General features: G+C 45.2%; 1 protein-coding gene across 2 annotated transcripts; it reads right to left on the reverse strand.

Annotated features, from left to right (window-relative positions):
* Positions 1-1379: 1379 nt before the first annotated feature.
* On the reverse strand, positions 1380-26357 carry LOC121282642 (synaptophysin-like protein 2). Of its 2 annotated transcripts, XM_041196461.1 has the most exons (7): positions 26251-26312; positions 24052-24291; positions 23874-23945; positions 10648-10766; positions 7715-7916; positions 4653-4844; positions 1380-2705 (listed from the first exon to the last, which is right to left on the reverse strand). In XM_041196461.1, the coding sequence occupies exons 2-7, from the start codon at positions 24073-24075 to the stop codon at positions 2580-2582; spliced, it is 735 nt and encodes a 244-aa protein (XP_041052395.1). In that variant the 5' UTR covers positions 24076-24291; positions 26251-26312; the 3' UTR covers positions 1380-2579. The 2 variants fall into 2 exon arrangements, with proteins under 2 accessions (XP_041052395.1, XP_041052394.1); XM_041196460.1 differs by lacking the exon at positions 24052-24291 and having other exon boundaries at positions 26251-26357.
* Between the last annotated feature and the right edge of the window lie 30 nt (positions 26358-26387).

Raw genomic sequence — 26387 nt, forward strand, 5'->3', positions numbered from 1 at the left:
CTTTGTAGCCTTCTGTATGGTAACAGCAAGTCTTTATTAACGACTTGTAACTACGTACATATATACAGTAAAGGGTACAGGTATGGGCCTATCTTCATGTCTAGGTCTTAACATGTCTCTGGCCAACACCACACTGACCCTAGCTCTGGGTCATGTGCCTTCTTACATCACTATACTGTACTCTGTCTCATATTAACCCTGTGTATACCAAACCCAATATAGGTCAATGAATACAGGGGTTGATGGGTGAACAGGAATTGGTACAAGTTAGGACACAGGGAGCAGAATTTTAGAGGAAGGTGAAAGATGGAGACCAATGAGATGCAAGCTGGAACAATTGAGTCTTTAGATAAAAAGGGCATGGATGAGAGTTTCAACAGCAGATGGTCTGAGGCAAGGGTGAGATTGACAATATTACAGAGATGGATATAGGTGCTCTTGGGTTATGTGGTCAGAAGCTCAGCCGGGGACAAATTGGACACCGAGGCTGCAAATGGTCTGGTTCAGCCGCAGACAGTTGCCAAATAGAGGGATGGAGTTTGTGGCAGGGACTGAAGACAATGGCTTCAGTCTTTCCAAGATATAGCCAGAGAAAATTCCAGCTTATCCAGGACTGGATGTCAGAGACAAATCAGAGAAAAAACAAAAATCAACTCTGCTTTTTTCCAGAATTAGTTTCAGACAAGTTTTGGAACAATTTTATTCTCAGCTTGATTTAGTATTTATGCTGCAAAATCAGAAGGTTGAGGATTCAGGTCATGCTATAATGTCTCAGTTCTGGTATCATTATTATAAATTCGACAGCTGGTCCTCTGCTAAACCCACTGAGTGACAGAGAGGCAGAGTCACACTCAGAGTTCATGACTGGGTTGTCAGCAGTGATGTGTTCCTGGGTGATTGAAGGTTTCTGCAAACTTCCTTCTTGTACCCCCCTCCTTCCACACAAAGAACACAGATGCACAGGGACATTCCACAATTTTATTTCAAGAACAAAATTTCAAGCGATCGCAGAGCCACATTTCCTCATATGTTTAAAAAGTCACAGTTTGTCGACACTGCAGGAAACTGTTTACGCGCCTGATCAGCGGGGAGTGTGACACAAACTCACCACTTGTCGCAAGGGTGTGTCTCTCTCCACTCACAGCTTGGACTCGTTTTTTTTTAAAAGTGTTTTGTAAACCAACTCCCTGCCTGAGACAGGAAACATTTACAGACGATGATGCCAGTGTTTGGAGTGAATGATGAGACAAGCACTTAACTGGCTCTCAAGCAAGTGCTAATAACCCTCCTAATTCAAGTGTACCCTCACCCAGTGTGTGCTAGACCCTGCATACTGACACTGCACACAACCCCCCCCCCACCCCCGCCCCTATGCCAGATTTAGTTTAACAGCCTCCCCACCACCTTACCTGATTTCAAGTCAATTTGCATCCCCTCAGGTATTCCTGAACCCTCCTGTGACCCCTCCTGCACCCCCATACCGAGGTTTTCCAGTAACCTCTGTTCCTATGAGACCTGCTGCGAGGGTTGCGTATTGGTCTTTCCGCAGCATCGGAAGCAATCACTTTGCAGTCCACGGGCTCGGATTTTAAATGATTGGATAGACTGCTAACCCTCAGCAACACCAACAGATAATTTTTAAAATTGCTCAGTTCTAAAAACAGCCCCCTCCACCGCACCACCCCCCCACCCTGTTAGACGTGGAACCCTGTTTGTCAAGAATCATGGGAGGAGGCCACTTAGAGTTCAATTGCACATTGACAGGAAGCAGAATAAAAAGCACAGCTGGAATCAGAAGTGTTTAGCACACATAGGTTGGTGGAAGGATTCGCTCTGATCTCTTGAAGCGATAGTGTTGCTGAACAAAGATTTTCCATGGTTGTAAATGGAGCAGAGGGTCTCTGTGCAATGTTAGAAAGATCTCCCATTCCATTTTATATTTAAGCCCCAGTTCGCCCAGAACTTGTATCCAGCGCCGAGATATGGATTTGCCTCCTCTGAGACCACCGCTGCTACTCTGGCATTAGCACAAGTTGAAGCTCATCGGAAGATACGAGCCCACAGCTACAATGAAACGAGCAACTGGGAGCCATTTAAATGTAACAAGCACGAAATATAAATGTGCGAATGACTGGGGGAGTGAAAAGTCTGCTTAAGGTCCAAGAGTCACTGGTCATCATTGGGAGTGGGTTGTGGTGCGAAATGGCCAGAGCTCAATCGAACTCCTTCCCATTCTGCAGTGTAGCGACTTACACAGATCACCAACTTCCTACATAGTCAGTTTATCCCATTGGACAGGTTAGAAACTGAAAGTGACAGAAACGATCATCCAAAAAATCTGACTGGTATTGGATCTGAAGTGTCCGATCATTCTAACCATTGAGTTAGGTGTTTGGAGAGGGAGTGCACTGCCTAAATCTGCCAGGGGACATCTGAGCAAGGTTCTACATCGACAGGGTGTTGGGATGGGTGTGGCGGGGGAAGGAGAGAGGGAAATGTTGGGACAGAATGACAGGAGGTACGGGAGGAAGGGGATGAGGAGGAGAAGGGGGCATGGAGAAGAGCAGTTAGAGGTCACATCAGTGTTTCACATTGGTGCCTTGCTCAGCAACATCCTGTGGAATGGCTGGCTTGTGCCACGAGGTTTCCTTCAACACAAACCAACTGTTCCCTGACCACAGGATGAAGTTCATGAAGCCAAATATCTGCCGAGAGAAAGAAAATTAACAGGTCATTTTCAGCCATGTCGATCAGTGAAACCCCAACCTTTAACCAATGGGATCTGGGTAAATCTCAAGCACACACTTTACTTCGATTGAAATAAAAGTAGAAATAAAAATGACCATGAAACCGACAAATTCTGGCACAAAAAGAAAACCCAGCTGATTTACTGTCCAAAACGGCCCACACATGGACCGGTCACTTCAGCGAAGTAACAGTGGAGGAATGGGGCCTGTACCTCAGCAAGGTCAGCGAGACCTCGCTCATGAGAGACGGGGCCCTGAGGAAGGGGTGCGCTGGGGTGGGCGCCAGTGGGGCGGAAGCAGAGTTCCAGCAGGTCTCAAAACAAAAAATACAGAACCACTTAAGGCAGGTGTGTGGGGTGGAGCTTGAAATGTCAGCAGAAGCAATGAAATGGCAGCTGATCTGCTGCCGGAGAGGAGAGCTGTTCTGCCGGCCATTTAAAGTCCAGCTGTATTCATAGGAGATCCTTCATAGGGAGAAAGTTACTGCAGGAGTTACTGGTGCCGGTCTTAGCTCAATCGGTAACACTCTTGTCTCCGAGTAAGATGGCTGTGGTTTCCTACTCCAGAGACTCAATAAGATAATCCAGCCGATCATTCGCAGTGCAGCACTGAGGGGGTGCTGCACTGCTGGATGTGTGGTCTTTCAATGCAATGATAAACTGAGTTCACCCACTCTGCCAGAGACCCAATGGCATTATTTACAGAAGAGCAGGTGATAGACCCCGGTGCCCTGGCCAAAATTTATCCCTCAATCAATATCACTAAAACAGAGTATCCAAATATTTTAGTTAATTTTGTGGGACTTGCTGTAGACAAATTGGCTGTCTCAGTTTCTACACAACAGTGACCACACAAAAAATATCACTTCACTGGCTGTAAAGTGCTTTTTGATATCCTTAGTTCATGGAAAGTGAGATATAAACGCACAATCTTTTTGGCTTGACTATCTGGGGTGATTAGTTTCGAGTGAGGCAGTTAGCCTTTGGTGGTACTGTCACCTGAAATCAAACTGTGCTGAGGTTCATGTTGGCTATCATGTTCCTTTGCAATGTTCCTGGAATGGGACACACAGACTGATTTCAGACATTCATAATAATATCGTTGGTGGGTAGAATCTAAACAAAGTAACTACACAGATAGAAATGATTATTAAAGTGATTCCTCAAAATTCGAGAAACACTGCTTGCTCTTTTAAGCATTGACAGAGATAGATCTGGATACTTATCTAAGTTTTAGTTTGCAAAGACAGAGGGATCCACAAACCTTTGTTTATGTAATGTTTCACAGATGGAAGCCAACTAAATCTTTTATGGTTTTGAAATAATTTATATAGGAAGTGTAGTCTTTTACTAGCTCCTCATTGTCTATTTTGGCTTTGCGTAATTCTTTCACTTGTAAATATATTTCACTTATCCAGTTTAATCTGGATGTCATAATCTGATTCTGCAGCATTACGACACCCAGAACATTGGTTGAATCCAGTTCGTGATAAAGGAGTAATTAATGTGCCCACACGTGTCACCCGATTGATATCATGATTGAGGTGACAGGGAACAGCTCTGTGCATAGAATCTGACTTTTTTGCTGCCAGTACAAGTGAGGTCTGGGTGAAGACCCGATTGTAACAAGCATTCAACAGGGTTCAAATCCAGAGATTTGAGTTTATAACCTAGGCTGTCACTTCAGTGCAGTACTGAGGAAGCGTTACACTGTCAGAGCTGCTGCACTCTTGGATGAGATGTTAAACCAAGGCCCATCTGCCATCTCAAGCGGACATAAACAGCCAAAGTACTTCATGGACAGGTCCTGAAAGGTGTTGCAAAAATTCTCTTTCACGCAAGCAGCAAGGCCAAACCAGCCCTGAACGGTCACAGCTCCATGACTCTCCACAACCCCTGCACTTACCACAGAGGCGTTAAGGCGCCCCATTGGGGGCAGAGCACCCGGTGTGCACACGACAGTCTTCTGGTAGCAGGCGCTTATAGAACGGATGAGGGCAGGCGGCCTTGTATTACTCTTAACATCAGTCAGACCTTGCGCCCAAGCCGAGGAGGAGACCAACCAGAGGAATGCAAAAAGTGCTGTCACTACGAAATCCTGAAAGGCAGAGAGGAAATTTTAGTACAAGTTGCGAACCCTGTCAAATCTACTGGTTCAAACCAGGAGACCAGCTTGCAGATCCTGCAAGAAAAGATTGTTCCCATTCACGAGCACCTCCCCCAATGCTTGATTAGTAGACGCTCAATCTGATTTCAAACAAACATTAACCATTAATAGATTAAATAAGGACAGACTGTTTCCACTGACAGGAGGGCTTGGTAACCAGAGGACACAGATTTAAAGTAATTGGCCAAAAGCCAGGGTGGAGACGGGAGACTTCTTTACTTTACACAGCAAGTTGTTATGATTTGTAATGTGCTGCCCGAAAGGCTTCTTGTGCTGTGTTATTTTATAAATTGGAGAGCTCAGCACAGCAGCAGCCCACCTAGTCTGCACCTCCACACCACTGCTACTAAAACACTGAACCTGTCTTCCCTATCGCCTTCCCTGCACCCCACCAATCCATACCAACCCCAAATTGGAGTACTCCCATCTGTTTATCCACTTCCCTTTTAAAATGCCATGATTGGCTCACCCTCAGGAACCGCTCATCCTTCCAAGGACAAGATGTCCCTGTGTCCCGGTGGTCCAAGGACAAGCCACAGCTAGACTGTTCTGAACAGTTTCTCAATGGCTGCAATAGAGGAAGGGGTGGGATGGGGGGAAGCATCAAACCACCTTTGTGGCAAGAATCAGACATTGCAGGAAGTAGTCCAAGCATTTTAAATTGTTTGGGATTATGCAAGTTGTTCCCTCATTATTCACTTCATCACAATGTTGAAGACCTTAAGCTACTTTACTCAGCTGAGAAAAATAATCTCTCAACTTCTCAATCCTCTCTTCATAAACTCAAACTCCTCATCCCATCCCAGTGAATCTATACTGCATCTATCCATTGCTTCAGTACCCTCCTGATAATGATCTACCCAACATCTAATACCTCAGCTGCATCCCTAGAAAGGAGTGAAAGAGGCTCACCCCATTGTTTCTGTACTGTCTGCCTAATGACTATACCAAGCATTCCATGTGGACTATTTTTATGGCCTCAACCACTTAAATATCCAAAATATCCAGTGCCTACACAACACACACTCTTCTCCATTTACGATGTCACCGTTTTCTGTGTATTATCCTTTCTTATTGTTACATCTGAAATCAATGACTTTTCCAACATTAAACTATACCTGCCGCCCATCTGCTGTCCTATACTCTAGCACTTTTCTCACAAACCTCAAGAATTTCTCACACCTCTGCTCCAAGTATGGAGTCATCAGTAAATTGTGGGGGGTGTGGGGTAATCGTGAAACACTGGGGCAGTCTAGCTCATGTTAAGCCTGCTCAACCAAAACAACACAAATAATTATTTTGCATCTGTGGATGAACGGTTAGTCCGAACACCAACTGAATCGGAAAGGATGCGGCAAAAACGCATCCACACATGGGCAACTGGAGATTAAAGAACAGAAGAGGAATCATTATATATCGAGAAAACATATAGGAAAAACATATCGAGTGGTGGCATGCAACCACACAGAGTCTGATTTAACAGTCTCAGACTAGTCAGGAAGGAGATTATCTCCCCACGCTGCTCTGTCTGTCTCAGGGAGACTCGTCCCAAGGCAATGAAACAAATTGACAATGGTGTGTCTCAGCAATTTTCTTACAATGGCTGTAATGGTCAATTCCATGGAACCCGAGGTCTAGAGAGAAAGTTTCAAGCCCTGGTCCCTTTAATTCAGCTACTTTACTCAGCTGAGAAAAATAATCTCTCAACTTCTCAATCCTCTCTTCATAAACTCAAACTTCTCATCCCATCCCAGTGAATCTATACTGCATCTATCCATTGCTTCAGTACCCTCCTGATAATGATCTACCCAACATCTAATACCTCAGCTGCATCCCTAGAAAGGAGTGAAAGAGGCTCACCCCATTGTTTCTGTACTGTCTGCCTAATGACTATACCAAGCATTCCATGTGGACTATTTTTATGGCCTCAACCACTTAAATATCCAAAATATCCAGTGCCTACACAACACACACTCTTCTCCATTTACGATGGTTGCCGATACTAACAGATATTGGGGTTCTGATTTAGGATTTACCCAATGAGGCTTCCAACAGCATGAAGAACAGCCCTTTCCCCCATCCAGCAACACCACCAAATTCAAATAGGTCAAACCTGGGAGTAAGAAATGTAAACATAACTTAGGCTCATGTTGCCTGGGCTTCTGGGACTCAAATGACATACCTCAAAATCCACTTGTAGCCCATGGGCTGCAGTTTGGACATTCCTGATGTTAGGGTAAGTGTGTTCTTTGGTTATAATTTACTCCTCAAACTAATATTGTATACAAGACTTATTACCTCTAGGTCTACCACCCTCTAGGTGGTAATACATATGAGAATTTAATCACTTATTCCTTATCAATAACTTTAGCAGATTGTTTATCAGCAGACCGGTACAGCTCCCACCCTCCTCTCGTCAACCACTTGTTACAAATAATTGTTATTCTACCAAGTGAAAACTCTAATTATAGTCTGTGCCAATCTTCCACTGCTGAAAAAGATGTATTCTTAGATGTTTACTTCTGTGGAACTTGTTATCCAACTGATTCAAGTTCTGAGATATATGCATCAATATGCAATGAATTGACTTAACTAACCATTGCATTAAAGTAAGTCTTAATTCATCGGTTCCATCCAAACTGACTCATATTTCCTTATTTAGTAGGCAGAAGCTAAAGGTTACTATTTCTACAATGCAAGGAGAAATTAGTAATAGAGTACCATTAGCAAGCTTCAGGACAATCTGATTAAACATTTCCTTACACTGGCCGATACTGAGAGCATCAGGTTAAGGCACTTACAGCAATTGGCAGGTACTTATTCTGCTGGTAGAGGCTCTGGTATCCCAAATACAGGACTAGAGCAGCTGTACAGTAGAGGAAAGTAAACACTCCAATTGCAACAAAAAATTCTGCGGATGATGAGAAGTCTCCAATGAGATCCAGGGTCTCATAAACAGTATCATTCTTGCAGGTGAGTGCTCGGTAGGAAATCTGGTTTAACCTACAACATAAGACCACAAACTGATTAGAAAGAGTCATGAGGATGATATCAGAACTAAGAAGCTTTACCCACCAGATAAGACCGATTAGGATTAGGCTCTTCTATCTGGAAGAGAGTGAGCAGAAACTTAATAGAGGTTTTTAAAGTGATGAGAGAGTTTGAAAAGTTAGAGAGAGAAGATGTTTTCACTTGTGAGGGTACAAAACTAAGGGTGATAAATATAAGATAGTCACTACTAAATTCAATAGGCAATTCTGGAGAAATAAATTCGTGAGAAGGTGGAGCAGATTGCCACAGGGAGTAGTTTGAGGGGAAAAGCATAGATGTATTTAAGGGAAACTAGATTAGTATGAGGGTGAAAGGAATAGAAAGATATGCTTGGAGATGTGGCAGGGGATTAAGGGATGGACAATAAAAACCAGCATGAACCACTGGGGCTGATGACCTGTTTCTGTGCTATACATTTTCTGTCAAGACTGGAGGAACAAAAGTGGGGGGGGGGGTAACATTTTGGAGTTTTGCCCTCGATGTGCACAGGGCACCACCCCCTACCCCAAAAAGGAGGCCCCCACCCCCCCTTCCATCCTGCCTTTTAAACACTTGTTTAAAAAATGATCTACCCACTCCTGCCCACCTGCTCCCACCGACCATAATATTTCGGTTAATTGGCTTGGTAACAAGCTCCATTGTTGTTAATTATTTATTTAAAATGGTAGTTGGACTGCTGATTGCCCCGTTTTATAGGGACTGGGTCAGAGTGGACGGGAAGGTGGTGGGCTAACTATTTTATGTGCCCTCCTGCCAAAAACAGGCCCAGTGGGGGACAGTAAAATCCATCCCTGGGCACAAAACCAGGTCACAAGTGGATGCAGTCAGCTGCTGTCCTGTCACATCCACCAATCACATACAATTTACCACTTCATTTTTGGAAAGAATATTGATGGAGGAAAAACTGACAAAATAAACTTCCACTTCCCAGATATTCCCACTTCCTACGTTTCATTCTCAGGGTTGGATGTCCACGTCAAAGCCAGCATTTGTTGCCTATCCCTAGTGTCAAGAAAACAAGAAATTGTAATATTTTTCTTCTGGTAATAACCCTGGCATATTTTATTTTGTACTGAAAGTCCGGCTGTAATTGGATTACGAGCTAGAGTGACAGCAAGGGTCTAAAAGTCAACAGTAAGAAGTGGTTTTGATATGTTAATGAACGAAGAGGAACTTCAATCAGAGTTTTACATAAAGCAGTAATAGGAATAGTTTGAATTGAGTTGTTTTAATTCAAAGGGGGATATATGCAGGTTGTAAAAAAGTGTAAGGAAGTGAGGTAAAGACAGGGTAAGTTTTTTTTTAAAAGTCTAAGAGCTAAAGTAAAGAATGATTCAATCAATTCTGGGAAGAAAGCATTTCTGAAGACAGCGGTTTAAACAATAGAGAGATCAAACAGAAGGGATGCATTTAAGGAAATCCTGAAGCCTAAGTGAGGAGGTAGTGGCTTCGATCTCCCAGAAGACAGCAGGGTAGCTGGTCAGAACTCCCAGAAGAGTGTGTGAACAAGGTCAGACTGAAAGAACCAATTGCTGTCAGCCTCAAAGGTGACCCCAAGGAAAAAGCATTGTGTGGTAAAAATTACTGGACTTCTAGAGATTTTAAAATCTATAGAGATAGTTGCTGAACAGAAAAGGGGAAGGTTAGCTCTGAGGGTAGTTAAGATTTGTAGAACTGTTTTAAAGTACTGTTTACTGTGTGAAGCCATTCTTGTGTTGAAATGTAATTGTGTTTTACTTTTTTCCTTCATTCTTTTAATAAATGTTTACTTTACAATAAAATCATCAGAAGTAGTCAGGAAAATCATTTCCTGATTTCAGAACCGTTCTTCACACTATACAAATCGCAAAAACCACGTTGGCAGCTGGTTCAAGTTTCCCTCAGGGATTTAAGCAGCTCGGCATTTACCATCTGCTGTGCCACGACACTAGTTTCCTCACCTTCTTGAGCCGTTGCATTTTCTGCGTTGTAGGTACACTCACAGTGCTGTTGTGGAAGGAGTTCCCGGATTTTAGAAAGGAACTTAGAGGAGGCGATGTTCCTATGTGCCTGCTGCCCTGGTCCTTCTAGGTGACGGAGGTAACCACAAACAAACTCCACGATCCCTGTGACGTGCAACACTTTATCTATTCCAAGCCGAGTTGGCTTGGCTCAACGGTAACAATCCCATCTTGGGTTTAAGTCCCACTCTAAAGATTTGAGCACATAATCCAGGCTGACATTCCCCAACTGCAATCGTGAGGGAGTGCTGCACTGCCTGAGGTACCGTTTTTCAAACAAGGCAATAAACCAATAAATGTGTGTGTGTTTCATTGATAATACTGACTTCTTAGGTATCCCCTCTTCCTTACACGACCATAGCTAAAAGTCTAGTTGGCAATCCAGACCTGAAACCTAGAATTCCATCAGGAATGTTGGGAAGCGGACAAGCTGTGCAGATAGGGTTTGCAGAGAGAGGTAGTGAGGTGGGGAGGTAGTGACATGGGGAGTTGTGGAGTGTGAGGAGATTCTATCAGATGGTAAAGTGAAGTGAACCCTGTGCAAAAGGAGGGGAGTGACCTGCCCAGCAACACAAGACTGGAGAATGTTCCAGACCAGGGCAGAGTAAGGTCAATGGGCAGCAATGAAACGACAAACTTCAGAGACAGGGTTGGGTGAACTGCCCTGGTCCAATGCCACTTACCTGAAAGGATAACTGAAATTGATGGAGATCAGATCTTTCTTGCCATGCAGGCACTTAACAGAAGCCATACTCGTCCCCGTGTAACCTCCACAAGTGGCAAAGGCAAATATAGCAAAAACCTGCAAGGACAGAACAAACTGAATAAAAACAAGAATGATTTAGAATTTACAGAAATAGGCCATTCAGCCCAACTGGTCTGTAATGGTGTACATGTTCCACACAAGCGTTCTCCCACGCCCTTTCATTTCACTCTATCAGGATATCTTTCTATCCCTTTCACCCGCATGTATTTATCCAGCTTCTCTCTTAAATGCATCTGTACTGTTGACCTCAGCCACTCCCTGTGGTAGCGAATTCCACATTCTCACCACTGTCTGGGTAAAAAAGTTTCTCCTGAATCCCCAATTGGATTTACTATTGACTAAACTACATTGATGGCCCCTAGGTCCCATATCCCCAACAGTGGAAATGTCTTCTCTACGTTGACCCTAACTAACACTTTCATAATTTTAAAGACTTCTATCAGGTCACCCCCTCAGCTTTATCTTTTCTAGAGAAAAGGGTCCCGGCCTGTTCAATCTTTCCTGATCATTATAACCTCTCAGTTTTGGCTTCAGCCTTGGAAATATTTCTTCAGCTTCTCTGGTGTCTTGATATTCTTTTAATAGTATGGAGACCAGAGGTATAGTTAAATGTTGTAATGTAGGAAATGCAGCTACGAATTTGTGCACAGCAAGATCCCACAGAGAGCAATGTAATAATCAGATAACAAAAGTAAAATACTGTGGATGTAATCCTGCGGATGCTGGAAATGTGAAACAAAAATGGAAAATGCTGGAAAAACTCAGCAGGTCTGACAGCCTCTGTGGAGAGAGAAACAGAGTTAAGATTTCGAGTCCGTATGATCGTTCTGAAGGCTTCTACGAACTTGAAATGTTAACTCCATTTCTCTCTCTACTAATAACCGGATAATCTGTTTTTGTGATGTTGATTGAAGGATAAATAGTGGCCAAGATACTCCCCTGCTCTTCTTCAAAATAGTACCATGGGATCTTTTACATCCACTCAAGGAGGCTGATGGGGTCTTAGTTTAACATCCCTCATCCTAAAGATGTCACTTTCACAGTGCAGCACTCCCTCAGCCTTGATTTTTGCACTCAAGCCCTGGAGTGGGACTTGAACCTGGAATCTTGTGACTCAGAGGCAACAGTGCTATCAACTGAGCCATAGCTGAATTCCTCTAACCAAGATATGTGGAAACCTGAACTGTGCACCAGAACTGAGAAATAATCCTGTCACTGGGATCACTGAAACATATGAAATAGGAGGAGTAGGCTTTTCGGCCCCTTGAGCCTGTGCCGCAATTCAATAAGATCATGGTTGACCTGTTTGTGTTTCGAATTCCACATTCCCATCCACCCCCGATAACCTTTGATTCTCTTGCCTGACAAGAATCTATCTACTTCCGCCTTAAAAATATCCAATGATCCGGCCTCCACCGTCTTCTGAGGCAGAGAATTCTAAAGTCGCACAACCCTCGAAAAAAATTCTCCTCCTCACTGTCCTAAAAGGTCGACCCCTAATTTCAAAACAGTGCCCCCTAGTTCTGGATTCACCCACAAGAGGAAACATCCTTTCCTGCTCCACCTTGTCAATACCGTTCAGGAGCTTATATACTTCAATCAAGTCACCCCTCACTCTTCTAAATGCCAGTGGAAACAAGCCCAGTCTGTCTAACCTGTCCTCATGATACAACCCACTCATTCCAGGTACCAATCTAGTAAACCTCCTCTTAACCACCTCCAACACATTTACATCCTTCCTTAAATAAGGAGACCAAAACTGCACACACTATTCACGATGTGGTCTCGCCAATGCCCTGAATAACTGAAGCATAACAACCTTACTTTTATGTTCAATTCCTCTTGTAGTAAAGGATGGCATTGCATTAGCCTTCTTAATTATTTGATGCACCTGCATGATAAATTTTGAGAGTCACACACAAGAATACTTAAGTTCCTCTGCACCTCGGCATTCTGTAGCCATTCTCTGTTTAAGTAATAGTCTGTTTTTGTATTCCTGCTGCCAAAGTGAACAACTTTACATTTTCCCACATTGTACTCTATCTGCCAGATTTTTGCCCACTCACTCAACCTATCTATATCTGTCTGCAACCTCCTTTGTCCTTTTCACAACATACTTTCCAACCTATCTTTGTGTCGTCTGAAAATTTAGCAACTATGCCTTCACATGCCTCATCTAAGTCATTGATATAAATTGTTAAAAGTTGCAGGACTCTACTCATTACATCCTGCCAAAACACCCATTTATCCATACTCTCTGCTTTCTGCCAGCCAATCTTCTACACATGCTAAAATGTTACCCCCCCATGAGATTTTCTTTTCCGCAATAAACTTGGTGTGGCACCTTAACAAATGACTTCTGGAAATCTAAGTACAGAATGTCTACAGGCTCCCCTTTATCCATAACACATGTTACTCCTTCAAAGAACTCCAATAAATTGGTTAAACATGATTTCCCTTTCACAAAAACATGCTGACTCTTCCCGATTTCCTCCTTATAACCCCTTTAATGATCAATTCTACCACCTTCCTCACTACAGATATCAAGCTAACTGACCTATAGTTTCCTGTTTTCTGCCTCCCTCCCTTCTTGAATAGAGGGGTTATATTTGCTACTTTCCAGTCTGATGGAATCTTTCCAGAATCTAGGGAATTTTGGAAAATTAACACCAACACATCTACTACCTCATTAGCCACTTGTTTTAAGACCCTAGGATGAAGTCAGGATACAGAGACTTGTCAGCCCGCAGCTCCATCAGTTTGCTCAGTACCACTTGCCTAGTGATTGTAATTTCACCAAGATCCTCTCTCCCTTCCACCTCCTGATTTACAGCTATTACTGGAATGTTGTTTTATATCCTCTCTAGTGAAGACAAAGGCAAAATATTTGTTCATTTCATCTGCCATTTTCTTATTATCTGCTAGTAACTCCCCATTCTCACTCTCTAAAGGACCAACACACACTCCACCTACTCTTTTCCTGTTTAAATACCTGTAGAAACTCTTGCTATCCATTTTCACATTTCTAGCTAGCTTCCTCTCATACTCTAAGTTCTTTCTCCAAATTAACCATTCAGTCATTCTCTGACGTTCTTTATATTCTGACCAATCATCTGACATATCATTCATCTTTGCGCAGTTGTATGCTTTTTCCTTGTTAGATGCTTTCCTTAATTTCTTTAGTTAACCATGGATTGTGGGTCATCCTTTTAGAATTTTTCTTTATAGTAGAAATATACTTATATTTAGTACTTATTATTATTCTGGGTATTCTGAAATATCCCCTTAAATTCCTGCCATTGCTTCTCTATTGATCTATCCCCTAGCTTTATGTCACAGGTCACTTCAGCTAGCTCAGCTTTCATCCCCACATAGCTGCCCTTATTTAAGTTTAAAATACTAGTCTTAGATCCACTCTCCTCCCTTTCAAACTGGATGTAAAATTCAATCATATTGTGGTTGCTCCTACCTAGGGGTGCCTTCAATCTGAGGTTGTTAATTAATCCTGTCACACCACACAATACTGAGTCTAATATAACCTGCTCTCCAGTTAGTTTCTTACAGCAGCACATTCTGGAACCATCTTGAAAGCATTCTATGAATTCCTCACCCAGGCTATTATTGCCAATCTGATTTTTCCAGTTTCTATGTAGATTAAAATCACCCATGATTATTGCTGCCCCTTTATCACAAGCACCCAAAATTCCTCCTCGTATACTTTGTCCTACATTGTGGTTACTGTTAAGGGGCCTGTGGAGCACTCCCACTAGTGACTTCTTTCCCCGGCTATTATTCATCTCCACCCAAACCGATTCTACATCCTGATCTCCTGAACCAAGGTTATCTCTACAATTGCAATGCCACCCTTGATCAACAATGCTACCCCTCTGCCTTTATCTGGCTTCCTATTCTTCTTGAATGTCATACACCCCTCAATATTCAGAACCCAATCCTTGTCATCCTGCAGCCGTGTCACCAAAATGGCTATCAGTTCATATTTATTTATTTATTTCAATTTTTAAAAATTCATTCATGCGATGTGGGCTTTGCAGCTGGGCCAGCATTTATTGCCCATCCCAGTTGCCCTTGAGAAGTTGGTGTCATAGAGTCATAGAGGTCTACAGCACAGAAAAAGGCCCTTCGGCCCATCGAGTCTGCGCCAGTCAAACAAGTACCTATTCTAATCCCATTTTCCAGCACTAGGCCCATAGCCTATATGCCATGGCAGCGCAAGTGCACATCCAAATACTTGTTAAATGTTATGAGGGTTTCTGCCTCTACCCATCCTTTCAGGCAGTGAGTTCCAGATTCCCACCACCCTCTGGGTGAAAACATTCTTCCTCACATCCCCTCTAAACCTCCTGCCCCTTACCTTAAATCTATGCCCCCCTGGTTATTGATCCCTCCACCAAGGGGAAAAATTCCTTCCTGTCTACCCTATCTATGCCCCTCATAATTTTATACACCTCAATCATGTCCCCCCTCAATCTCCTCTGCTTCAGGGAAAATAACCTGTCTATCAATCTCTCCTCATAACTAAAACACTCCACCCTGGCAACATCCTGGTAAATCTCCTCTGCACTCTCTCTAGTGCAATCACATCCTTCCTACAATGCAGATTCCAGAACTGCACGCAATACTCTAGCTGTGGCTTAACCAGTGTTTTATACAGTTCCAGCGTAACCTCCCTGCTCTTATATTCTATGCCTCGGCTAATAAAGGCAAGTATTCCATATGCCTTCTTAACCACCTTATCTACCTGTCCCGCTACCTTAAGGGATCGGTGGACATGTACACCAAGGTCCTTCTGATCCTCGGTACTTCCCAGGGTCCTACCATTCATCATGTATTCCCATGCCTTGTTTGTCCTGCCCAAGTGCATCACCTCACACTTATCCGGACTAAATTCCATTTGCCACCAATCAGCCCATCTGACCAGCCCGTCTATATCCTCCTGTAATCTAAGGCTATCCTCCTCACTATTTACCATTTGTCAACCGCGAACTTACTGATCAACCCTCCTACATTCAAGTCTGAATCGTTTATATATACCACAGACAGCAAGGGACCCAACACTGATCCCTGTGGAACCCCACAGGGCAGAGGCATCCAAAAACACCTCTCGACCATCACCCTCTGCTTCCTGACACTCAGCCAATTCTGGATCCAATTTGCCAAATTGCCTCTTGCTTCATTATCAGCCTCTCATGCGGGACCTTATCAAAAGCCTTGCTGAAGTCCAAGTAGACTATGTTAAATGCATTACCCTCATCTACACACCTGGTCACCTCTTCGATAAATTCAATCAAATTAGTCAGACATACCCTCCCCTTAACAAAACCATGCTGATTGTCCTTGATTAATCCCTGCCTCTCTAAGTGTAGATTCATTCTGTCCCTCAGAATTGCTTCCAATAGTTTCCCCACCATGGAGATTAGACAGAATGGCCTGTAGTTCCCTGGTATATCCCTTCCTCCCTTCTTGAATAACAGATGAAGGGTCATATGGACTCGAAACGTTAACTGTGTTCCTACCCACAGATGCTGTCGGACCTGCTGAGTTTTTCCAGCTATTTTTGTTTTTGTTTCAGATTTCCAGCATCTGCAGTATTTAGCTTTATGTCAGCATCTCAAACCTGTTTAACAATTACAAAGTCTGAGGCTCCTCCACTACTGTCCACTCGGTCCCTTTACCTGCCTCCCTCACAGTCACATCCTCCTGTCCCTCACCGCTGCCCAAAACAGACAACCCTATTCTAAGAGGCGTGACCGTCTTCTGGAACAAAGTGTCCAGGTATTTCTCCCCCTCCCTGCAGTTCAGCTCCCAGATCTATAATCCTGATCCAGAATTTCTCTAGCTGCCTACAGACGCGTTTGCCCTGGATCGCCTTGGCATTCAAAAGCTCCCACATATCACAGCAGAAGCACCAGGCCTTTGTCCTTTGTACAAAGCCACAGGGTCAGAGGGCAGTGAGTGTGACAAGCAGACATAGCACAGGCCAGGCTATTACATTAAGATTCAGTGTCCGTCCATCAGCAAGTCCTCCCACAAAAAGGGGGAAAATTTTTAAACAGATCGGCGCTCTGGGTCGGGAGTGTGCCGCCATTTTACATGGGCGGGCCAATTAAGGCAATTAAGCACTGTGCACCCCCTGGGCTGGCGGGGATTCCTTCAGCCGGGAGAGAGAGCACAGACCTCCCTGAGGCAAAGCGCTGCCTCAGGGAGATCGGCTCTGACTTAAAACTTTGAATGAAGATTTGAAAAAAAGTTTCCCTGCCCCTTCCCCTCATGTGACACTGTGACATGAGTTGGGACATGTCCATCACTTTTATTGTAAAATATTCTGCATTTTTAAAAAAAAAAATCACTCATGAAACCTCATCCCGCCCGTGGATGAGGTTTCATGTTTTCTCACAAGCCCGCCCGGGCTCTCGGCCTGCCCGCCAGCCTTAAAATTGGACGGGCAGGTCCACTGATGAGTTCAATTGGTTTTTTAATGGCCTTAATAAGCTGTTGACAGGTCGGCGGGTGCACACCTGACACGGATGAGCACCCGCTGAACTAAGAATCTAAATGACGCGGGGTGACGTCGGGACACATGCTTGATGTCACCCCGCCTCATTTTATGCGCCGGCGAGTGGGCCCCGCCCCTGCTCGCCAACCGGAAGATGCTGGCCTTAATGTAAAGTGTTAACCCTACAACAGTGGGCTCAGAGTACAGGCCAATCTAATCACGGCCCTGATTGAATACGACGCACAAAAATCCTGGGAAAGAGGGTAAAGCCAAGCCAGAGAAAAAAGCAACACATAAGTGGGAGGGAGAGGCAGAGAGAGGAGGGCAGAGAGGCAGACACAGAGCAGAGGGGGAGGGGGTGAAGGGGGAGAGGCAAAGAGGGGAGGGCAGAGGGGCAGACACAGAGCAGAGGGGGAGGGGTGAAGGGGGAGAGGCAGAGAGGGGAGGGCAGAGGGGCAGACACAGAGCAGAGGGGGAGGGGTGAAGGGGGAGAGGCAGATAGAGAAAACACAGAGGCAGAGATTTTACAATTTTACAAAATTAAATTATATTTAAAAAATGTTAACAGTGTATTGACACCATCAGGCCTATTCAAATCCTGGAATGTCGGGACTAAACCGAATAGAGCCAGGAATTCAGCTAGCTAGCTCTCCCAGGATGAGGAGGGTTAATCTATAGACGACGTAATCACTGAGCGCTCATTATCGTTTCATAAAGTCCACTCACCCAGCAGCTAATAATAGGCAGATAATGGAGAACCAGAGCCACAGCACCAGCAGTGAATGCGCAACACACTGGTGCAAAGCTCACACACACTTTCCACAAGCTAAATTTAAACTGAAACTTCACACATGAGGAGAACAGACTGTGGAAAGCCCAAAGTGTCAGTCAGGCAGCAGAGCGTCTGGTACAGGAGAGGACAGTGTCTAATCTAAGGTGCTGAAGGTGATTTGTACCTACTGGGGGCAGGGGACTGAAGTAAGGACAGCTGGTGTTGTCTCACTGTCTTGCCTGCTGATGGACTGAGTCATGGTTTGATCGGGATCCACAAGAACTCCTAGACTGTGCAATGTTCCACCTTGCACCTTTTCAGCCAAAGTCCACAGATGCAGATGTAGCTGGGTAGGAGTGGTTCATAAGAACATAAGAAATAGGAACAGGTGTAGGCCATTCACCCCTTTAGTCTGTTCCACCTTTCAATAAGATCATGGCTGATCTTCTACTTCAACTCCATTTTCCTGCCCTTGATTCCCTAAGAGTTCAAAAATCTACCAATCGCAGTCTTGAATCTACTCAGCAACTGAGTATCCACAGCTCTGTGGGGTAGAGAATTCTAAACATTCATATTCCTCCAAGAGAAGAAATTTCCCCTCACCCCAATCCAAAATCGTCAACCTCTTATCCTGAAATTATGACCCCTAGCTCTAGATTCCAATCAGTGTTTCGACAAAATTGACTTGGTCAAGTTGTGACTTTGCAGAAGTAAATTAAATGCATTTATATAGAGACGTTCACAACATCAAGTGGATCCCAAAGTGATTTACTGCCATTAGTGCCAGTGAAGCTTTAACATCCACCCGAGAGGGTAGACGCTTTTAAAGCCTCATCTGAAAAATGACACCTCCAAAAATGCAGCACTCCCTTAATACTGACACTCAAGTGTCATAAAAACATAAGAAATAGGAGCAAAAGTAGGCCATTTTGACCCTTGAGCCTTCTCCGCTGTTCAATAAGGTCATGGTTGATCTGACTGTGGCATTAACTCCACTTTCCGGCCTGTCCCCCATAAAGCTCGACTCCCCAGTCAATCAAAAATCTGACTAACCCAGCCTTGAATATATTCAATGACCCAGCCTCGACTGCTTGCTGGGGGAGAATTCCTAATACTAACAACCCTCAGGGAAGAAATTCCTCCTCCTCTCAGTCTTAAATGAGAGGCCCCTTATTTTGAAACTGTGCCCCCTAGTTCTAGATTCCCCAACAGGGGAAACATCCTTTCAGCATCCACCCTGTTAAACCCCACCCCCCTCAGAATCTTGTATGTTTCAATAAGGTCACCTCACATTCTTCTAAACTCCAATAGATGTAGGCGCAACCTGGTCAACCTTTCCTCACAAGACAAACCGCCCATCGCAGGAATCAGCCCAGTGAACCTCCTCTGAACTCTGCAAGCGTGATCCACAACCTCTGGCTCAGAGGGGAAAGCGCTGACCACAATGCCACAGCTGACACAAACTATGAGATGGCACAGACTGAAACGTTATGACAACTCGCATTATTATAAATGCCTTTAACAGAGTAAAAATGACCCAAGGTACCTCAGCAGCATCAATCAAACATAAACTGACACTGAGGCACGAAGGGAGATATTAGGACAGGTGACCAAAAAGCTGAGTAAAAGGGATAGGTTTTAAGGAGGAGGACATGGCAGAAAGGTTCAGGATGCAAATTTCAGCGTTTAGGGCCAGGCAGGCACAGGCACCAATGAAGGAAGTGGCAGAATTAGGAAGTCTGAAATGGAAAGGGATACTAGGAGATCAAACAGCTGAGTGAAAATTAAGATTCACAGCAAACAAATATTCCAACGCACTCCAGGCTGGCCTCTTCCAGCCTCTGTAAAGTTATCATCCAAAATTCTCTTGCCCTTATCCCAAGTATATTTTACCCATCACCCACCCCTCTGCTCATTGACTTACACTGGCTCCTGGTGTGGCAATGTGTCAATTGTAAAATCCTTGTTTTCAAATCCCTCTATGACCTTGCCCCTCCCTGTCTCTTTAACCTCCTCCAATCCCACAACCCTCCAAGATATCTGTGCTCCTCTAATTCCAGCTTCTTGTACTTCCCTGGTTTCTGTTGTTCCACCAACAGCAGCCACGTTTTCAGCTGCCTGATCCCTAAGCCTCTCTCTCCTCCTTCAAGAGACCTCCTTAAAACCTACCCCTTGACCAAAACTATCTTATTAATATTACCTCCTTACATGGCTCGGTGTCAAGTATTGTTTTATGGCACCCCTATGACCTGCCTTGGGAAGTTTTACTAAGTTAAAAGGTGCCACATAAATGCAATTTGACATTTATTGCAGGATGGAAAAGAGTGGCGAGGATTACAAGAGTTAATTGGAAAGTAGAGGGTCAGGAATACTTACTCCCAAAAATAAGAATCTGCAATGGAACAAGTCTGATTCAGCTCTCTGAGAAATCAGCAACTTCCACATTCCAAACCATCTGGGCTGGGTCCTCTACTCAATTGGTAGTGTCGAGACTATCAGTCCGTGCCAGCCTCAGCCTGGACTGGAACCTGCATTCAACCTCAGGTTTCATTCATAGGATAAGCCGAGCTCAGAGATGCAGCCATTAACATGCACTTCACTCCTATGCAGCTTCCAAGTGTCCTCTCTCCCTTCCCCGTCCAGGTGTGTTTGTAGATCTGGAACACTTTGTTGCAGGGGATGGGGGGTGAGGGGAGGAAGGGAATCACATAGGACATCCAAAGTTTCACCCTTGCCATCACCGAGGGCCACCAATGAATTTCTGATCTCAGTCAGGTGATAAGCTGAGTGCTTCCGCAATCCAAAGGGATATGTGGAGAATCACAGAATGGGATCCTCCTGCACTGTTGCCATTCAGCCCATCGTGTCCATTCCAGCTCCTGTGAGAGCAACTCAGCTAGTTCCCCTCCCCTGCCTTTTCCCCCCTTAACCCCGCAATTCTTTTCTTTTCGGGATAATTATCCATTTTGTTTTTGAAAGCCTCGATTGAATCTGCCTCCACCACACTCTCAGCGCATTCTAGATCCTAACCACTCACTGCAGAAAAAAGATTTTCCTCATGTTGGGTCTGTTTTTTTTTGCCAATCAGATTAAATTGGTGCCCTCTGATTCCCTGCCACCAATGGGAACAGTTTCTCCATATTTACTCTGTCCAGACTCTTCATGATTTTGAAAACCTCTATCAAATCTGCCATTAATCTCCTCTTCTTAAAGGAGAACAGTGCCAGCTTCTCCAACCTATCTGCCTAGCTGAAGTCCCTCATCCCTGGAACCATTCTCGTGAATCTTTTGTCTTCACATTCCTCCTAAAGTGCGGTGCCTAGAACTGGAAACAATTCTCCAGCTGAGGCCAAGCCAGTGTTTTATGAGGGTTCATCATAACTTCCTTACTCTTAAACTCTGTGTCTCCATTTATAAATCCCAGGATCCCCTATGCCTTTTTAATCACTTTCTCAATCGGCCCCACACTGATTTGTGTAAATACACATCCAGATCTCCCTGTTCTGTATCCCTTTAGAATTGTGCTGAGGAGAAGTGGAGATAACTCAGAGGGAACGTTACCCTCAGGACGCCGTGTGTGGTTTTAGACTCCTTCATGTCTGTGTCGGCTCTTTCACCGGAGTAACCTGCTCCAATTATACTTCCCCACTCCTTCCATGTTTTGTTTCACACTCTTCCTTTAGAAATAAATATCCAATTGCCTTTTAAATTAAGTTTCAGCCTCTGCTCCCTGCTCCTGGGTCTGACCAAGCTGCGCGTGAACAGGTCCAGGCAACAGGGGGTCGAGGGGGTGCTCCTGCCCGACTGTCTGCCCCTCCTCCGCGGCTAAGTTCATGGCCAGATGGCCCTGGAGAGGGAGCACGAGGTATTCACTGATTCGCTTGAGGCCTTCTGTGACCAATGGGCAACATGGGGGCTGGAGTGCTTCCTTGGTCCCCAAAACCACATTTTGATTTAGTTAGATAAATTTCCATTGGAGTTTTTGTTTTGTTACAGTGCCCCTTTAAAGGGGCTATCACCTTAATTTGCCCATTTGTTTTGCTCAAAAGAATATAGCCTCTGCTCCATTCATTATTCTAATAATAATCTGTACAAAAACATATCTGCTAAATGCCCCAAACAGTCTTCCAGTGTAGACAGAGCTTTACTCTGTATCTAACCCCATGCTGTACCTGCCCTGCGAGTGTTTGATGGGTACAGTGTAGACAGAGCTTTACTCTGTATCCAACCTCGTGCTGTACATGCCCTGCGAGTGTTTGATGGGGACAGTGTAGACGGAGCTTTACTCTGTATCTAACCTCGTGCTGTACCTGCCTTGGGAGTGTTTGATGGGGACAGTGTAGACGGATCTTTACTCTGTATCTAACCCCGTGCTGTACCTGACCTGGGAGCGTTTGATGGGGACATTGTAGAGGGAGCTTTACTCTGTATCTAACCCTGTGCTGTACCTGTCCTGGGAGTGTTTGATGGGATCAGTGTAGAGGGAGCTTTACTCTGTATCTAACCCCGTGCTGTACCTGTCCTGGGAGTGTTTGATAGGGTCAATATAGAGGAAGCTTTTCTCCGCAGCTAACTCTGCGCTGTGCCTGTCCTAGGAGTGTCTATGTGGACAGTGGGGACACTGTGGCTACCACAGGGTCAGAGGCTGGGAATTCTGCAGTGAGTAACTCACCTCCTGACTCCCCAAAGCCTGTCCACTATCTACAAGGCACAAGTCAGGAGTGTGATGGAATACTCCCCATTTGCCTGGATGAGTGCAGCTCCCACAACACTCAAGAAGCTTGACACCATCCAGGACAAAGCAGCCCACTTGACTGGCACCACATCCACCACCTTAAACATTCACTCCCTCCACTACTGACACACAGTGACAGCAGTGTGTACCATCCACAACATGCATTCAGCAACTTCCTAAGGCTCCTTCGACAGCACCTTCCAAACCCACAACCACAACCATCTAGAAGGACAAGGGCAGCAGATAGATGGGAACACCACCCCCTGGAAGTTCCCCTCCAAGTCACTCACCATCCTGAGTTGGAAATATATCACCGTTCCTTCACTGTCGCTGGGTCAAATCCTGGAGTCCCTCCCTAACAGCACTGTGGGTGTACCTACACTACGTGGACTGCAGCAGTTCAAGAAGGCAGCTCAACACCACCTTCTCAAGCATAATTAGGGATGGGCAATAAATGTTGGCTTAGCCAGCGACACCCACATCCCATGAATAATTACAAAAAAGCTTTACTCTGTATCTCACTCCTTGCTCTACCAGCCTTGGGAGTGTTTGATGGAGACAATGTAGAGGGAGCTTTATTCTGTATCTAGTCCCTTACCTGGGAGTGTTTGATGGAGACAATGTAGAGGGAGCTTTACTCTGTATCTAGCCCCGTGCTGGGAGTGTTTGGGAGGCATCGTTGGGTGATTCGGCTGCAGTTACACCAGGGCGATGGGAAACAGTATTTGGGGATGAGCAGGGCACAACAGCCCAGCTCTCATCGTGAGTTGTGTGTCTGGGTTCTGCCCTGTACACAAAATGATGCCGCTGCGTTGTGCCACGGGCGATTTCACATACTTCATTTACAAACTAAGGGTCTCCTTCGAACGACAGGCCAGCCCAGAACCCCTCAGTCCAGCCAAACTCAGACCTTAACCCTGATCTACGAGTCGCACAAATCTGGGGCTGATCCACAGCAGAAACAGAGACAAAGAGGGTCCAACTTTAAATGCAAACCCACCCTGAACTTCATTATAAAAGTACCCAGCACTCCCATCAACTCAGCCCGGGAGCTCATTCACACCAGCAAAAATAACCTTCGAAACATCTCAGAACAAGTACAGAGGAAGGCCTGTTACACACCCATTGCAACACTTTGATAAAGCCGAGCGGCTCCTTCAGAGGATTGATGTCCAGTTTAAATGCGGGGAACTTCTGAAATGACAAAGAAATAAAGTTTCAGCAAACCAATAACAGACACGCGCGTCAGAAATACTCTTTAAAAAGTACTTTGCAAACATTTCTGCAGAGTGTCTCGGACCTTGACCGGGGCGACTGCTTCCATTCCGCCAGTCTGCAAAACTGATTTTCTTTTTCCCTTGTGTGGAGAGCACAGATCCTGGTCAGCGGGTGCGGATTCGCGAATCGACCGGAGGAATAAAACGCTTCCGTCCTCCACAAACAAAATACAGAGCAGCGCCAGGGCAGCATGTGACCGCAAACTGAAACTGACTCCGAGCGGGATCGGAGCGACCTCAACTCGTGTTAAAGGTCCGAATCTCTAGGGTCCGTCCAATTAAAAAGTGGGACATTAAAATCTCTCAATGTGGAGCAAACAAAAGCCTTCAAACACTGACATTATTCCAGAGACCCCCAACCCCTGTAAACACTGACATTATTCCAGAGACCCCCACCCCCTGTACACACTGACATTATTCCAGAGACACCCCCCACACCTGTAAACACACATTATCCCAGAGACCCCCACCCCCTGTAAACACTGACATTATCCCAGAGACCCCCACCCCCTGTAAACACTGACATTATCCCAGAGACACCCCCTGTAAACACTGACAATATCCCAGAGAACCCCCACCCCCCCCAAGTAAACACTGACATTATTCCAGAGACCCCCACCCCCTGTAAACACTGACATTATTCCAGAGACCCCCACCCCTCCTTGTAAACACACATTATCCCAGAGACCCCCATCCCCCCAAGTAAACACTGACATTATCCCAGAGAACCCCCACCCCCCCAAGTAAACACTGACATTATCCCAGAGACCCCCCACCCCCCAAGTAAACACACATTATCCCAGAGAACCCCCACCCCCCAAGTAAACACTGACATTATCCCAGAGACCCCCACCCCGCCTGTAAACACACATTATCCCAGAGACCCCCACCCCCCCGTAAAGACTGACATTATCCCAGAGACCCCCAACCCCCTTGTAAACACACATTATCCCATAGACCCCCCCCCCCCCATAAAGACTGACATTATCCCAGAGACCCCCACCCCCCCTGTAAAGACTGACATTATCCCAGAGACCCCTACCCCGGGTAAACACACATTATCCCAGAGACCCCCCACCCCCTGTAAACACTGACATTATTCCAGAGACCCCCGCCCCCAGTAAACACTGACATTATCCCAGAGACCCCCATCCCCCCTGTAAACACTGACAATATCCCAGAGACCCCCACCCCCTGTAAACACTGACAATATCCCAGAGACCCCCACCCCCTGTAAACACTGACATTATCCCAGAGACCCCCACCCCCTGTAAACACTGACATTATCCCAGAGACCCCCACCCCCCCAGTAAACACTGACATTATCCCAGAGACCCCCACACCCTGTAAACACTAACATTATCCCAGAGACCCCCACCCCCCGGTAAACACTGACATTGTTCCAGAGACGCCCACCCCGGGTAAACACTGACATTATCCCAGAGACCCCACCCCCCACCCCCCTGTAAACACTAAAATTCTCCCAGAGACCCCCTCCCTGCACTGTAAACACTGACATTATCCCAGAGACCCCCACCCCCCCAGTAAACACTGACATTATCCCAGAGACCCCCACCCCCTGTAAACACTGACATTATCCCAGAGACCCCCACCCCCCGGTAAACACTGACATTGTTCCAGAGACGCCCACCCCGGGTAAACACTGACATTATCCCAGAGACCCCACCCCCCACCCCCCTGTAAACACTAACATTCTCCCAGAGACCCCCTCCCTGCACTGTAAACACTGACATTATCCCATGGACCACCCTCACCCCCTGTAAACACTGACATCAACATAGGAACCCCCTAAAAATACTGAATCGACACAGCTATCCTTTGCAAATATTGTAATGTGCCCAGGAACCCTGGCTGACACCATCTTAAGGGTTTATTTGCAGGTATTGACATAACCCCCACCCCTACCTTCTGGGAACCCTAAATATATGGAACCATGCCCAGGGACCCCTGTAAATAGTACACATCTGGTAAGCCCTTTCGAATGTTTACAGTCTGCTAGGAGCCCCCTCACTTTGTAAGGATTTACATTCGCAGTATTAGCTTCCAAAAGACAGTGTCAAGCGCTAAACTGTCCTCATTGTCGAGAGTTTTTATTTTTAAATAGTAATCATGGTAAGTGTACAGCTTGCAGCCCTTGGAGTCTGCTCCTGGCCATTGAAATTATATCAGCTCAGTCCTCTTTGTGTTTATATTTCACTCACTGGTTTGTCCTGTTTGACTTCTGCGGGTCCAGAGGTTTTAGAAGGTTGTTCCCAGCAGTACCGCCTCATTGGTGGATGAATCAGACCTCCGACATCCGTTTGTATCAGTAACTGGAATAAAAACATAGAGTCTTATG

Source organism: Carcharodon carcharias, chromosome 9, assembly GCF_017639515.1.
Source record: "Carcharodon carcharias isolate sCarCar2 chromosome 9, sCarCar2.pri, whole genome shotgun sequence".
In the NCBI taxonomy this organism is placed as follows: Eukaryota; Metazoa; Chordata; class Chondrichthyes; order Lamniformes; family Lamnidae; genus Carcharodon; species Carcharodon carcharias.

Excerpts from the sequence above, each read along its gene's own strand:
- LOC121282642 (XM_041196460.1), bottom strand. The coding sequence starts at position 26,319 with ATGAGGCGGTACTGCTGGGAACAACCTTCTAAAACCTCTGGACCCGCA. Across the intron at positions 7,917-10,647 it reads AATTTCAGTTATCCTTTCAG|GTTAAACCAGATTTCCTACC; the intron begins GTAAGTGGCATT and ends CTTATGTTGTAG. Across the intron at positions 4,845-7,714 it reads ATAAGTACCTGCCAATTGCT|GATTTCGTAGTGACAGCACT; the intron begins GTAAGTGCCTTA and ends TCTGCCTTTCAG.